At 42.8% G+C, this 14295-nt stretch overlaps 1 protein-coding gene across 5 annotated transcripts in view; it reads left to right on the top strand.

Moving 5' to 3' along the window:
• The window catches only part of LOC149349523 (rhotekin-2-like), a 202277-nt gene extending 188734 nt beyond the window's left edge, over nucleotides 1-13543 (top strand). For all 5 annotated transcript variants that reach the window (XM_089578494.1, XM_089578495.1, XM_089578496.1 and 2 more), the window contains 2 exons: nucleotides 1391-1507; nucleotides 11268-13543. In XM_089578494.1, coding sequence (XP_089434620.1) covers nucleotides 1391-1507; nucleotides 11268-11434 — 284 coding nt within the window. In that variant the 3' untranslated portion in view covers nucleotides 11435-13543. The remainder of the gene's footprint in view (nucleotides 1-1390; nucleotides 1508-11267) is intronic.
• Nucleotides 13544-14295: the final 752 nt, after the last annotated feature.

Below are 14295 nucleotides of genomic sequence, written 5' to 3'. Positions count from 1 at the left end.
GCTATTAAATATAGTTTACCTTTTTCGAGGGCAACACATCTTGACAGTGTTGTCGGTAATGCGTTACAAGTAAAGGCGTTACCGGTAACGCGTTACTTTTTTAGGTAACTTAGTAACGTACTCGTTACCATTTTGGAACTGTAACGGGTAACATACTTTCGTTAACATTTTCCGGTAACGTGAGGTGTCACGTTACTAGTTACTTTTTGTTTCAGTTGTCCCCCTCCGCCTCTTTTTCAGAAAAAAAGAACACCGAAAATGATGTTGCTAATAAACAAAACCTACGGGTGCTCTCGACGACCCTTGTTGCGGCTTGCATGCATGCCAGAAAACACCTGCCCTTGACGACGCACTCAACTAAAAAAAAAAAAGCGAACACGCATTCACACACTTGTCTTCACCCCCAAACCACTCACACACACAACTCTCTCAAGAGTGGACGCTTGCCGAGCCACCAATGGACCATTTGGAGAAATTTGTAAGTCAGTTTCTCCGTAAGCTTGTTTTCCAGCCAAAAGGTCTCGTTCCCAGGCGACACTCTCGCATTCTTTGTGGAAGCAGTTCCCTCTTCTGAGTAAACTCAGAAATGTCGCCAGTTTACTTCAACATGGCCCCAAGAGAACCGTCGAAAGAGTACAATGGTACAGCACAGAAAGGGGATTGCAGGCAACCGGCTGTGGCACCGAAGCAGAGAAAAAAAGGAAATGGGCCTTTGTTAATTCCTGTGCCGGCAGTAGGGAGCTACCTCACACTAAACTTTCTAAAAATTTTCTGCTGAACAACACTGTCACTCCAACTTTTTCCCATCATAGTCATAACCCCCCCTTCTCCCCTAGCCAGAACAAGGAACTACGCACTCCCCACAGCACTGTTACTAAGGGCGGCCTCCCTCCTTTTCCTGTCTAGACTCTGTTGCAAGCAGAGTGCGACCATCCGGAGTTACCATTCGCTTGAAGAATATGAGCGTGTTGTCAGGGTTTGAGATCTTTTGGTTGGAAAACAGGCCTTGCAGAGAAGACGAGTTATAGGTTACAGTTACAGCGAAGACGCACTGATTAAAATTTATGGCCATGGAGTAACGGCAAAGTAACGTGTGATACTTTTTGCGGTAACGGTAACGCGTTACCTTTTTTTGTATGTAACGTAGGGCGGTAACGCGTTCTTTTTTTCTTAGCGTAACGAGTAACGTATTTAGTTACTTTTTTTCGGTAACGCCTACAACACTGGTGTGTTCTTGCAGATCAAACTCGAAGGCCAAGGTAATTGGATGGCACCCACAGGTACACAGTGTGAAACCATGCGCACATAACACACTTCCATGTCTGTGTTTTGCAGTGTGCTGTGGTATTGGCCATGGTAACATCTCTTACAAGTGAGTTCCTTTTTTCAGAGCTTTGGGGCAACCTTGCATCGAAGCACATGGAAATTCCCTCTCCAGGACCCCGGAGAGCACCAATGTTCCTGCATGCTCGACAGATGTCTCTGTATGACGAAACATCCCTCAAAGGTATGCAGTCACTATCAGAACCAGTGCCTCTGCCAGCCTACTGATTGCAGCTTTGGATTGAAATATTGAGTGAGGATGCACATATTAACATGCAAATTGATGATGTTTTAAACTTATAACCATTCCTTCAGATTTTTTTTCATCTTCAGGCAAATGGCATATGGGGTCTTGCATTCCCAGGTGAAAATCGCAACTGGTCTAACTGGTTTAGGGAACAATTTCCCAGTTGATTCCAGTTGGATACCAGTTGGATACCAGTTGGATGCAACTGGAATTCAGTTGGGATCCAACTGGAAACAACTGGAATCAATTGGGAAATTGATCCTTAAACCACTTTGACCAGTTACGATTTTCGCCTGGGTTTCAATGGCTAGGGCTTTGAGAGGAAGGTGAACTAATGCCTAAATTCTCCATGGGATGAAAGGATCAATGATGCATGCATTCTGGCCATCCCAGAAGAAAATTGCTATAATCTTTTCTAGGCCTATGCAAACAGTGGTTTTTCGGTTTGAAGTGATTAGTAATTTTCATTGGATAATTTTGAAGCAAATATTTCGAATACTCCTGGCACTCAAACAAGGTTTAATGGCACAGTAGCCATTTTCAGAAGCAGGTATTTTTACAAGGCCATTACATGAAAATGAAAGTGCGCTTTGAAGCTTTGTCACACTGTTACTGCAATAATAGCCATCAGAAATTAATCGATATAATAGCCATCGGAGCCAACATAATTGTGGTGTGTGGGGCCTATTTGTGGGGCCTCCAATTGCTGGCATTGCGTTTGCGTTGTTGCACAGTTGTTGCTTTTAAGCGGCGACTCCATGGACACTGCTAGGTGTACACACAGTGCCCCTGCGTGCCCATGTCCATCTTCATAGGACTAGTGCTCGCGCCGTAGTGGTTGATCAGCGAATTTCATGTGAAGAGCAGCTGCAATAGCTGCAGTCAGCTGAGACCCATCCTGCGACAGTGAAAGAAGCCGGGCATACTCCGTCTTGCGGTGAAAAGCAGGCTTAGCATCCTTAGGAGTACATGGAAGTAAAAGTTCAAAGTAGTTTTCTGATTTCACAGTGCAACTACGATGTAGTCCTTTTTGTGTGGAATAACCGCGTTCATTGTGAAACAGATTCTTAAAGTGTAAAGCATCATTTCGGATCCGATGTATTTTTAAAACACCTAAGCATGGGAGTCTGTCGCACTTCTCTCGCGCACTCTTCATCCTCTCACAAATACTGCCGTTCAGACAGTAGCAATGTTTACGTTGAAGACAGTCCTCAAACAGCACGATAAATGAACCACGCACTGTAGCAGATGACTCACACCGTGATTACACACATAGGTGGTGCTGGCAGACGCCAGAGCCAGAGGCAGCCAGTGTCGTCTGTGGCGCCGTCTGTTGCAGTGCGTGGTTTTCTTTCATGCGCTTGCCTTGGTGTTTGAGACCTTCTTCAGGTAATGCTGTCAGGCTGTCTAATTTGAACGACTGTATTATTGAGCAGATGTAGCGCATGCAGCAGCATGTGCTACATTATGCTTCTTGCATAGTGTAGCAGCATGTGCTACACTATGCGAGAAGCTTGTGTGATTCGGGGGAACACCCAGTGGATATAGTGCCCTTTGGGTGTACATCCAGCTTCACAACACACACTTATCAGGGAGTTTTAAAAAGATAGCTTTGAAATGATGTACCATACTTTGTCACACTCTTCTTCAAAGCATTCGCCAGCTGTTAACAAATCGCTGCCTTCATGGGTACTCTGTGAAATGATAAAAATATTTCTGAAAAGTATTGCGTTCATTCCAATCAACCACTTTACTGGTACGACATACAGCCCTTTTTGGATATACAAATATCTATGGGAGATCTGCCAATCTCCGATTGATCTCCCACGGATGTGCAAAGGAGGTACATATGTAACTGCAATGATCTCTCATGGACGTTCAATCTGGATATCTGAGGATACCCCCCGTGATCAAATAATAGGCCATTGGCATGTCATGCCTTCTGTGGTTTCATGAAGCAAGGCTTGGTGACTGTGGCCAGTAATATACCTGGCAGTTCCCATGGTCTTACATAAAAGCCTACAGAATGCCTGAAATCGAATATACATCCATCATATGTCACATGCGTATTGTTATTTACAAATAATATTATATAATGTTATATATTATTTGTAAATAATAACTTATGCCGGCAGGCACATTGTCACAATAAAAAAAAGAAAATGCATGCCTCTATGAAGCAACTAACGGCCACGAAGCAAAATGTGTCAGATTCAAAACAACTTGATTATTGACTGAAAGTTGCTTTCAGTCTTTTGGAGGAATTCCTCAAGCTGGTCATACTGGCACAAGTTGCACGCAATAGGAAGGATTATTGTCAAGGCAGTACTCTAATGGTTGAACTTGGTAGTCCAAAAAGGGATGTTCTTCTGAAAAAAAAAAAAAAATCAAAACACAAATACAATACTTGTACTGAAAGTTTAAGCAAATTTTTAAGTGCAAGATACTGTAAGTAAAAACGTTAATGAAAGACAATGTCAAGAGAATTTCATGATTTTATCACATAGTTTCTCCAACCTTGCTGCCACATACCAATGCAACTCGGTGGGGTGATAAGAGGTAAACAAGTGTTTACAGTGCATATAGCACACAAAACAAAGTCAAGCAAACTAGTAATCTACATTGATACAGTGCTAACCACAGCTTCCAGATGTATGTTACCTTCGGGTTGCAAAGGTCTGAAAATAAGTGGAAAAATACGAGAGCAGGCAATTTTTTTCTGACTGGTTGCATGAGAAAAGATAAAAGCACACTTATGATTGCCTAAATATTACTGAAGTAGTAATAATGAAGTTTTAGTTTCAAACAACAGGCTATGATTTCAGGCACGCCTAAGCCACAGGGAGGCTTGTAAGGCAGTGCCAAACAGACAACAGTATAAAATGAAAAAGAGAAAGACTTGTAAAAGCACGAAGAAAATCAGCACGGTACAAATTGCAGTAAGGAGTATTAAGGCTAGAAGAATTTGAAAATCGGCAGTTTTACTCTTTTGCACATATTAAGCAAGAACATTTCATTGGGAGGCACTATAGTCAGATACAACTCGAACATAGCGGTGAATGACCCTCAATGGAGGCCTTTCAGCCAGTGGCATCTACTGTTTTTTATGACATGGCGGTTAATCCCATTTAACCTGCCAGCCAGCTGCGATTTCACGTTACGGAATAACCACGATGTCTGAGAATTCGTCAGTGCCACTGGCTGGAGGGCCTCCTTAGAGGGGCATTCACCACTCCAGTCTTGAGTTGCAGCAGTCTGTGAAGAAAGCCATTCATATCTTCAGAGGTGACGGGCAGGTGTGTAAGGTGTGCAGTATTTTTATACCATACATATTTCATACAGTGGTTTCTGTAACAAATAGTTCAAAGTTAGGCTTCTGGATCTATGAGAGCAAGTTTACATCCTGAAAAGCTCTTTAAGAAGTAAGCAATGGAGGCGAGAATATTTCTTGAAATGCAGTATACTTTGCTTCTCCAAAAAACACTGCAAAAATAAATGACAGTATACACCCAACTTCAAAGAGCTTTGTACCAATGCATGAACAATGTGTTTACAGTTCAAGACACTACAGCTACTCCACACACTGTCACATCCATACTGAAGGCCTCAAAAATTCAAATGTGAGAAGAATAGGGATCCTTACCACACAGCTGCAAGCTACTTGATGACTCAGTGGTTGGGCACAAGGTACGGTCATAGAGAAAAGTTTGCGGGATGTGGATTTCCAGAAAAATATTCATTTTTGCATTTCCTCGCTAGGCAGCCAGCTGAAATTTGTTCAGTAGGATCGAGCATCCATGTCCCCTCATGATTCTAGGCTTTTGATTAAATTGCTTTGCTGACTGCACAGAAAAAATTGGTAGGGGTTTAACGTAGTTAAACAGACTAGATGTGCAAAAGCAGGTCTTCATTCTTCAATTGGAAGGGGCTCTTAAGCTCCGCCTTGAGGGTGTGACGCTGACTGTGCAGAATTGCAGAATTATATGCAGAATTGGTCACTCTCTACTTAACATTCATAAATGGTGGCGAGTCCTCACACCACCACCAGTGCAGTGGCGGACCAGTGCACTGGCAGGTGGCTGTTTTTATCACAGCCATCAGTAGGGATTGTGCGACCCATGTTGCTCTTCCCGAGCAATCTCTCGTACAACTAGCGTGATGCTCCTCTGAACTTGCCCAAGCATACCCGAGTTACTCGGGTAAGCTCAGATAGTAACTCGGGTTGTTAGGAAATGGCACAAGATCGTACGGTGAGCATAACTAGCGTGATGCTCCTCCGAACTTGCCCAAGCATACCCGAGTTACTCGGGTAAGCTCAGATAGTAACTCGGGTTGTTAGGAAATGGCACAAGATCGTACGGTGAGCATATGACTGTTTTCACACTGATAAATTTTTCCCACGAACTCGCATCTCACAAATTTTTATGTATCACTGTACAAGAAGGACACTGCACTATAGCTAGATACCTTCCACTGCACAGAGCAAAGAAATAAAAAGTATCAATTAGATGAAAGGAGGAAACTTGCTCTGTAGTTCAAACTTACCAGTAGGCTGCTGCTATACACTACAGGTACTATATAGCTGTTAATATAGGTCAAGCACATCCACACTGCATGGCCAAGGAAATAACGTATGAGAGAGCAACTTATATTGCACTTTGTCAACATAACCTTAGACGTCACGATCCAGCAAAACATGGTCTTTGTCAAAACTACCCTGCCCACAAGGTTCGCTGATGAATCACGCAGCAAGGCACCAACATCATATTTGATGATCTACAGCTCAGGAGTAAAAAAGAGAGGTCTGCTCACAATCCAGGGACATGTAGATCTAGGGGTGCCATATGTGGTCCTGCTACCAGGCTCATCATTGAGCCCTGTGGGCATGAACATGTTTGACAAAGCTGCACCAATGCACTGCATGATCTCATTGCACTCAATGCGCATTGGTAGGGAAATAAGTGAACAATGTGTGACTGAAGTTCGCAAGTCTAACAGAACACTTCAGCTTTCCTAAACAATGCTACTGCACAGTGCAAAGTATTGTGTAGTAGATGGTTGGAGACATTCATTAGGCAAGACGAACATTGAAACAAGTTGATAAGCTGTGAAGGTAGACAACTTTTACATTATATTTTCAACCTTCCTGTACACCCGGCTCAACTTTTTCCACAGTGTATAGCAAGAGACGGGCACCACATACTTTTTTCCGGAGCTTCATGGTAGGATCTCGATCGCAGGCAAACGCATCTGCGGCAGCTATCGTATCATACTTGTAACTTCTACTCCAGTGCAAACTATTTGTGCATTAGAGTATAATTGTGTTATAGCACTTCACTCATCCCATTGTGACATACTCAAAGTAATCTTCAAGCACAACTACTTACTTCGCAAGTGCTAACACTAGTAGAGCAGAATGTTGGGCCAGTTGGTGTAGCAACATATTCAAGAAAACTTTGTGCAGAATAACACAAGACGGAGAGAGAAACGCGTACACACACACGAGCGCTCGTGTGTGTGTACGCGTTTCTCCCTCCGTCTTGTGTTATTCTGCGCAAAGTTTTCTTGGATAACACTAGGCTGCTACTTTCATGCGAAGCAACAAAGAATCGGCGTCTCAGCAAGAGGTCAGGTACAGTATGACACCGGAGCTTTTTTGCGAGAGTTTGAGGCGCAGAAGAAGGTCTTGTTGAGAGCATAGGTGACACATCACATTTCTAGCACAGCCAAGCAACCACAGAACAAACAAACCACATCCTGTAGCAAAAATAAAGGTCAAAAGAAGTACCACGTGATGAAAAATGGCACAATGCAATGATCGTGCTGGAACTGTTGACTGACGGAGTGGATAGGATTGACTTTTAGACCTGTCACTCTTCCGCAGCCCCTGGTAGGAGTTTAGTTTTCACAGATGGCTGCATGCCTCAGTTACCTTAGTGGAATACTGGAGGAGAAAAAGGCATTATGAGCACTGACTCCAGAAAGCCACACAGTTAGTTTAAATCAGGTTCTCTCATATCAGTACCATATTGGAGTGGTGTTAATTGATTAATCTGAATATTAAACTAATTACTAGTAAGAATTTGATCTGGTGAATTTTGACATTTGCAAAACAGAATTTCTTTTGAATTTTTTGTACATATACATACAAAATATGTATGTCATGTCTTAGGTTCACATTCCTAGAGGAATATTCATGGATACCCCCTCGGACATCCACCCGCGTATATCCACCAGCCATCTGGTAACGAATATCCCTCAGACATACACCGAATCACCAATGAATATATCCAGATGTGGATGTCTGTAGAGATGCCCTACGGGCATCCCTGCCTGGCACTGGAGATTCAGACATACCATGGATATCTGTGGTTGACTGAGATGCGTTTCTGTAGGCCGCTTCCGTATCCCCAGACGAGAGTCACTCCGATGCACAAGTCAGCACACTCACTTATCAGTGCACTCACATCGCCTTACTCACACCTGTACTCATATATGTGAGTGAGGGAGTGGATGTGAGTGGGAATGAGTATGAGTGAGTGGATGTGAGTTTAAATGAGATGTGTGAGTAGAGTTTGAGTAGAGATGAGATGTGTGAGTAGAGTGTGAGTAGAGATGAGCTGTGAGTGGACGTTAGTGATGAGTAGATGGGAGTTGGCATGAGTGGCTTTGAGTGGATATGAGTGGACGTGAGTGGTGAGTGGATGTGAATGGTGGGTGGACGCGACAGTGAAGTTTGAAAATGAAAATTGGTTTTTGAGGAAAGGAAATGACGCAGTAGCTGTCTCTTATGTCTCGGTGAACACACAAAACGCGCCATAAGGGAAGGGATAAAGGAGGGAGGGAAAGAAGAAAGGAAGAAAGAGAAGTTCGCCGTGTGTCTTTCGCGACAATGGCATTCGCTTAGCTATTTTATGCTGTTGATAGCTGAGGGCAGCAAATATTCACTGCCGAGGGCGCTGGAGGGTGATGTAGCAAAAGGCAGCATGCCAGTGTCTTTGGACGATCGAAGCAAAGGATTCCGCTTGCACAAGAACAGCAATCTTTTGTTCCTGTTCGCCTTGCCAGTTCACCGTTAGCATGGGTGCAGGCCCTTCACGGATGCAATAAGCATCTATGGGTTTTGTCGGATCCTTTGATCAAATTTCACATTGCCACTGCTAAAAAAGTATAAATCTCGTGTCAGGCCTCCTACATGTCTCGAGCTCATATATGCAGTTTCAGTGCTTGCTGCTGAAACAACCATTGTCTCCTTATAGGCAATAATTAGTATAAAATAGGATCTGAAGTAGTGAACCACACAAACTCTGCTCAAGCCCAGAAACAAGTGAAAACCAAGTGCAGTATTTGATAACACCAGAGGTTCTTGTTTCTATCATATACCGTAAAAACCCGCGTATAATACGAACCCAAATATAATACGAGGTGAAGTTTTAGAGACGCGAAATGGGAAAAAAAAGTTTACCCACGTATAATACGAGTGACGCAAGCTCATGCACAGAAGACATTTATTCAAATCGCATTCTGCACTCCACTTCAATTACTTTGTTTTTCAGTAGCACTTTCTTCGGACATTTCTTTGTCCGACAAATCATCCCAAATGTACTCATCTTCCGTGCCATCGAGGGCGTTCGAGGTGCCGCGCTTCTTAAGCCCGCTTCAGCCGCCCGGCTCGCGTCACTGTAGGCTCACCTGAGCGCATCCACTCTGCGTAGCACCGCTTGACTGCGTCCTTGAACGATTTGTTTACACAACCATCAAGCGGCCGCGAAAGCTTCGTCGCGTTCCGCTGCACGCGAAAAGGGCTTCTTTCTGTCGTGGCCATCCACGAATGCGGAAATTTAGGACGCTAATTATGGGAAAAAAAACCTTGTATTATACGCGGGTTTTTACAGTACTTGAAGGAGCCTGGCATGCAAAGCAAGCATGTGGTTTTTATTTTTTGTATGCATAGCATGAGACCTGATGATGCCTTGATGCCCAAGGAGATAGCCAAAAAGTTCATATTTTAATTTTTTAATCTGCTCTAGGGTAGCTCGTTTCATGCTGATGGTGATGAAATGCAGCGGTTTTCAGCAGTGGATATGAGGTGGCAACCAAATTGGCCGCTCCCATTTTGGTGGATTGGGCGTACAGCTTTAACTTATTTCTTCTATACTTGGGAAAGCAATCCAAAATATGTACTGTCTTTTCCCCAGCTGTCCTTCCCAGCGACAGCAGTGCCACCCCATCTTTGCTTACATCACAGATCAATGTTGATGTATAGGTAATCTGCGTGGTCCTGCAGGGTGACTGACATTTTAGTGTAGGTCGCTAGCATTTTAGCATTTTCCTTAATTTTTTGTATGTGCTTAGTATTGTAGAAATTGTTAATTTAGCATTTGATGTAATATTTCAGAAAGGTTGAAAAGTTTGTTGTATGAATTGTTTATCCAAACAAAGAAGTTATTTTAAGGTTACAGTGCTACCAGGGCTTGCACTTACTGGTCCCAGCAGCTGCTGGTTTCAACAGCTATTGGCCTGAGCAGCTGTTGGGATTGTGCTAGTAACCCAGCACTATTCCCAGTTGGATATTTTCACTGAGTTCTCTTCATTTTTTTTTTCTTTTTTTTTGGGGGGGGGGGGGAGGGACAAATGGAATGGATAGATTTCAGTGCTCAATTTTTTTTAAAGTATTTGAAACGGGCAATCTATAATAACTTCTTTTCGCACTCTGTTGGTTGCACAAATTGGTACCCGTGTCACACGGGCAAGTTTAATGACACTTTCACGAAGTGCACTTCTCCAGAACGAGTGACACTTTCAGGGCGTGCTGCTACATGGAAAAATAAAGTGTCATTCAGAATTGATGGTGGTGACGATGGCTTTTCAAGTAAGGCACAAAAAATATTACTTTTTGCGCTTCAAAGCTTTAATGTACAGTTAATGTACAGTATATTCCAAACTGCAAGCAATTTTTTATGATTATCAAGGAGCTTTGTGCAATATTGGCGATTACAAAAAAGGCTTCGCAAGACGAGACAAGCCAGGAGCAGTACTTCACTTTTTGAAGCATCATGGCGACCCACGGGGATAACGTTTCTGCGCAGCTGACACAATCTGATTGGCAAAAAGTGGTGGCGACATACATGTGCATTCGAGCGCCTCTTTGGATTGCAAACACTGCACTGTTGCACCGTCACACCGAAATGGTTGTAGATGGACAGATGGTTGCTACGGTCGCCATGCTAGCCGCCATAGCCATACCGCTGCGGCTGCCTAAAAAATTATTGCAGCTGAAAACAAGAATGTCGGAATATGTGCAGTATATATATTTAATGACAATGCAGATAAGTTTACATGAACAAGAGGGCGAAAAAAAATTAGCTGCGTTAAATAAAACGTCATTTTTATTGCCGACGTTGTATTCTAATTTCCAAACACTGCTACCGAGGCTATACACTTCGCCCCTCGGGATAAGTGAAGTGAGTTCCCTAAACTCACTTCTTGCCGAGTGCGTTCAGCAGCGAGTGTCATTAAAGTTCATCGTGTGACACGATGCGAATGACACTACAGGCGAGTGTGACTCGTTGAAAATGACACTAAACTTGCTCGTCTGACAGGGGTATAAGTGTACGTATACCTACAAAAAAAAGTAAGAAATTCTTCTTTTGCAGACTGTTTGTAGTACATTTTGGTTACCCATATGACATTTCAGATTCGCCTCAAGGTTTGTCTGGTTCAGTCCTTCAAGAAAGTAGCCAGCGCATCTCACCTACTTCAGTCCGTTCAAGAAGTTCGAGCACCTCATCAGCCTCTAGTTCAGTCAGCAGCAGCCGCAACTTTCCCTTGCTGCCAGCAAAGAAGGCGTTTGGGTACTTCTGAGGAGGTCACAGTGATTCGACAACATTTTGCTGAAAATGAAGCAAGATTAAATTCACTTTTTGTCATTGAACTGAGCAAGTTTTCGCTCATGTTGACGCTGCTGTTTTGAATGTATGCCTGTTCAGCCTATCCTGGCCCACTGTGACTTTTGTGAGGTACATTTTGGTTGGTTCAAAGTTTTAAACACGACAGTAATCTCGCCTTCTAGTCACAGTGCTGGCTCAACTGTTAAACATCTGTTGTGCTGCTATTTCATTGGTGCATTCAGCTTTTTGTGCCCGTGATGCATTCAGTGTGTATTAGTGTATGCCGTTCACATTGTTTTTTTCTCCTATTTACATATGAATGCAGAACAGAGAATATAAACTCAATCAAAAGCTGTTGGGAAACACTGCAGACTAGAGCAGGTGACAAGAGCAGCATCTGCCGTTAAAACCATTGACTTCTTCTGGATTCTGTACTATAATGTTTTTTGTTGTAAGTGTTTTTTTCCCAACATGGCTCTCTTATGTGTGTTCAGTCATTACAAGCATGAGAATTTCAATTCTTTCATTCTTGTGAGTTTGCGAGCATGTTTGTTTTAACAGCTGTACCAGTACTGTATCATTGTAATTAGTTTTTATGGCTGGTTTGGCAAGTTTTTTTTTTGCATAAACTTTCATTTTTGATTTCACTGCTTGTTGCTGACATCCTGTCATCTGTGACAGTCATAATTGAGAACAGGAGGGGGGAGGGGGGGGGGGACCAAGAAAGGCTGTGGTCCTCTCTAGCTTTTATAATGAGGGTGCATGTTTTGTCCATACATCAGAAGGCGAAAAAAAAAGACTAATGCTGCCCACAAATTCAAGCTTTTGTTTGACAATTTCTTCTTACATCTCTGGCCACAATAAAGCAGTGATTACCTCATATATTTAAAACTTTCTTTGATGGGCATAGTTTTCTCACTGCCAGAGCAACTATGTTTTTACCTTCCCAGTATAGATCTGACCTCATGCAACGCAGTCCTCTGTATTTCATGGCCTGGGTGCTCAAGTTGGGCCTCTTCTTTTTTGTCAATGATTTATCATTCACGAGTCCATCTAAGCTACAGCAGTATTTTCGAGCAGTCATTCAACTGTTGAGGTATACTTTGTTTCACTCCCGATGGTCACCAGGCAGGAATGATTCAAGTAGAAGTTCACGTCATATTCTTGTTCCTTCACCGTAGCAGGTGATCCCCAAGTCAATAGAAAACAAATTCCTTTGTTTTTCTTCACATGCATATGGCTTTGCTCTTCAATGTGTATGGTCATATATCCATTTAATGAGCACATTGTACAGCCCATTATGACGGCAAACTCAGCAATGCGCTTTCTGGCAACGCACAGTATACTTGCAAAAGAAGAAATATGCTAATTGCATTCCATATTTCCATGGACTTCATGTTATAGCTGGAAACGCATGCATCTAAACCCTCAACTAAGCTTTCATGAGGTGCCTAATGCTCTGGGCTGCATTCCATGGGCACCCAGAATATAACACAGCAGAGTGTATTGTGGGTTGGACTCATTTTGGGTTTTTACAAAACAGTAATAAGGCAGTGTAATACTTTTTTTCAAGTTCTAGGTTTAAGGCCACTGGGGGAGCTGCCATGGGAAGTGCGCTAACTATCCTTCATTACATGGTCATAATGGGTGATAAAGTACTTGCTTTCCAGTTCAAAATACGTTTTGGTAAAATGCGCACTTGTTGCTGGAGTATTGTGATACACGCAGTGCTATACACGACTGCACGTATAGAAATTCCAGTTGTACATGAGTGTGTACTGTGCTTGCAGTGTCTTGTGCCTTTGAATAGACAGCAGTGTTATTTCCTCTATTTATTGCGGAGTTCCTGCTCCATGTGTTCTTGCATGTTTTTACCAAGTGTAAATGCATTGCAGAATGAATTATACTCGTCATTGTACATCACAGCTCAATCCAAAGTTGGCATCAGACGACTAGACTGCATGTAAATGAAAGTGGCGTGTGAATTGGTATTGGTTAGTTGCTTGGCACAAAGATATGACACGTTTTGTTTAGCAGCTGCAGGTACAGTTTGTTGTAATAAAGGCATGCATTTACATATCAACCTGTGTGTACAATTGCTTCGTTATCTGTGATAAACTGGAACAGCAGCCATTTTCTACAGCTTTGTTGTAGATATGCTTATCCTTCTGTTTGTTTTGTGCCATTTAAATTCATTCTAATGGTGAGCACTTCAGTTAGAGAAAATTAATACTAATCCATTTCAAGGATCCCTGCCAGTTCTTCAGGAAGTTCTTCAGTCAGGTCAGGAGGACTAGATGAATTTCAGACATGATGCACCATTTTCACAACAGGATTAAGGCTAGGAAGTCAGTAAAAATTAATTATGTGTAAAATTGCGAAAGCAAAAACGTGCTTTCACTTCAAGCTGTTTAGGTATATTCACTAAAAAAAGGGCTGACGTTGTTGTCTTGAGTATTAGTCTAAAGTCTAATGTGTTGTAGGGAGTTGGTCATTCAAGGCAGAGAGCTACCGTGATGGCTCAGTTGTTATGGTGCTCGGCTGCTGACCTGAAAGATGCAGGATCGACACCAGCTGCGGTGGTCGCATTTCAATGGAGGCGAAATGCTGGAGGTCCATGTACTGTGTGATTTACCACGGCGTCCTTCATAGCCTGAGTTGCTTTGGGACATTAAGCCCCATAAACCAACCATTTAATGCAGAGCAGATTTCAGACTAGGAAATATACATTTAATACCCTAACTGATTAGCTGCACAGAGCAAAGGTGGTATTCCAGCCTTGGTGACCGCAACATTGGATAGAGGCCGCAGCTTGCATAAACGCTAATCAAATCT

This window comes from Amblyomma mixtum, chromosome 3 (assembly GCF_055824585.1).
Source record: "Amblyomma mixtum isolate Tamu chromosome 3, ASM5582458v1, whole genome shotgun sequence".
Classification (NCBI taxonomy): Eukaryota; Metazoa; Arthropoda; class Arachnida; order Ixodida; family Ixodidae; genus Amblyomma; species Amblyomma mixtum.
Note: the sequence above shows the minus strand (reverse complement) of the source record. Positions and strands in the feature narration are given on the sequence as shown.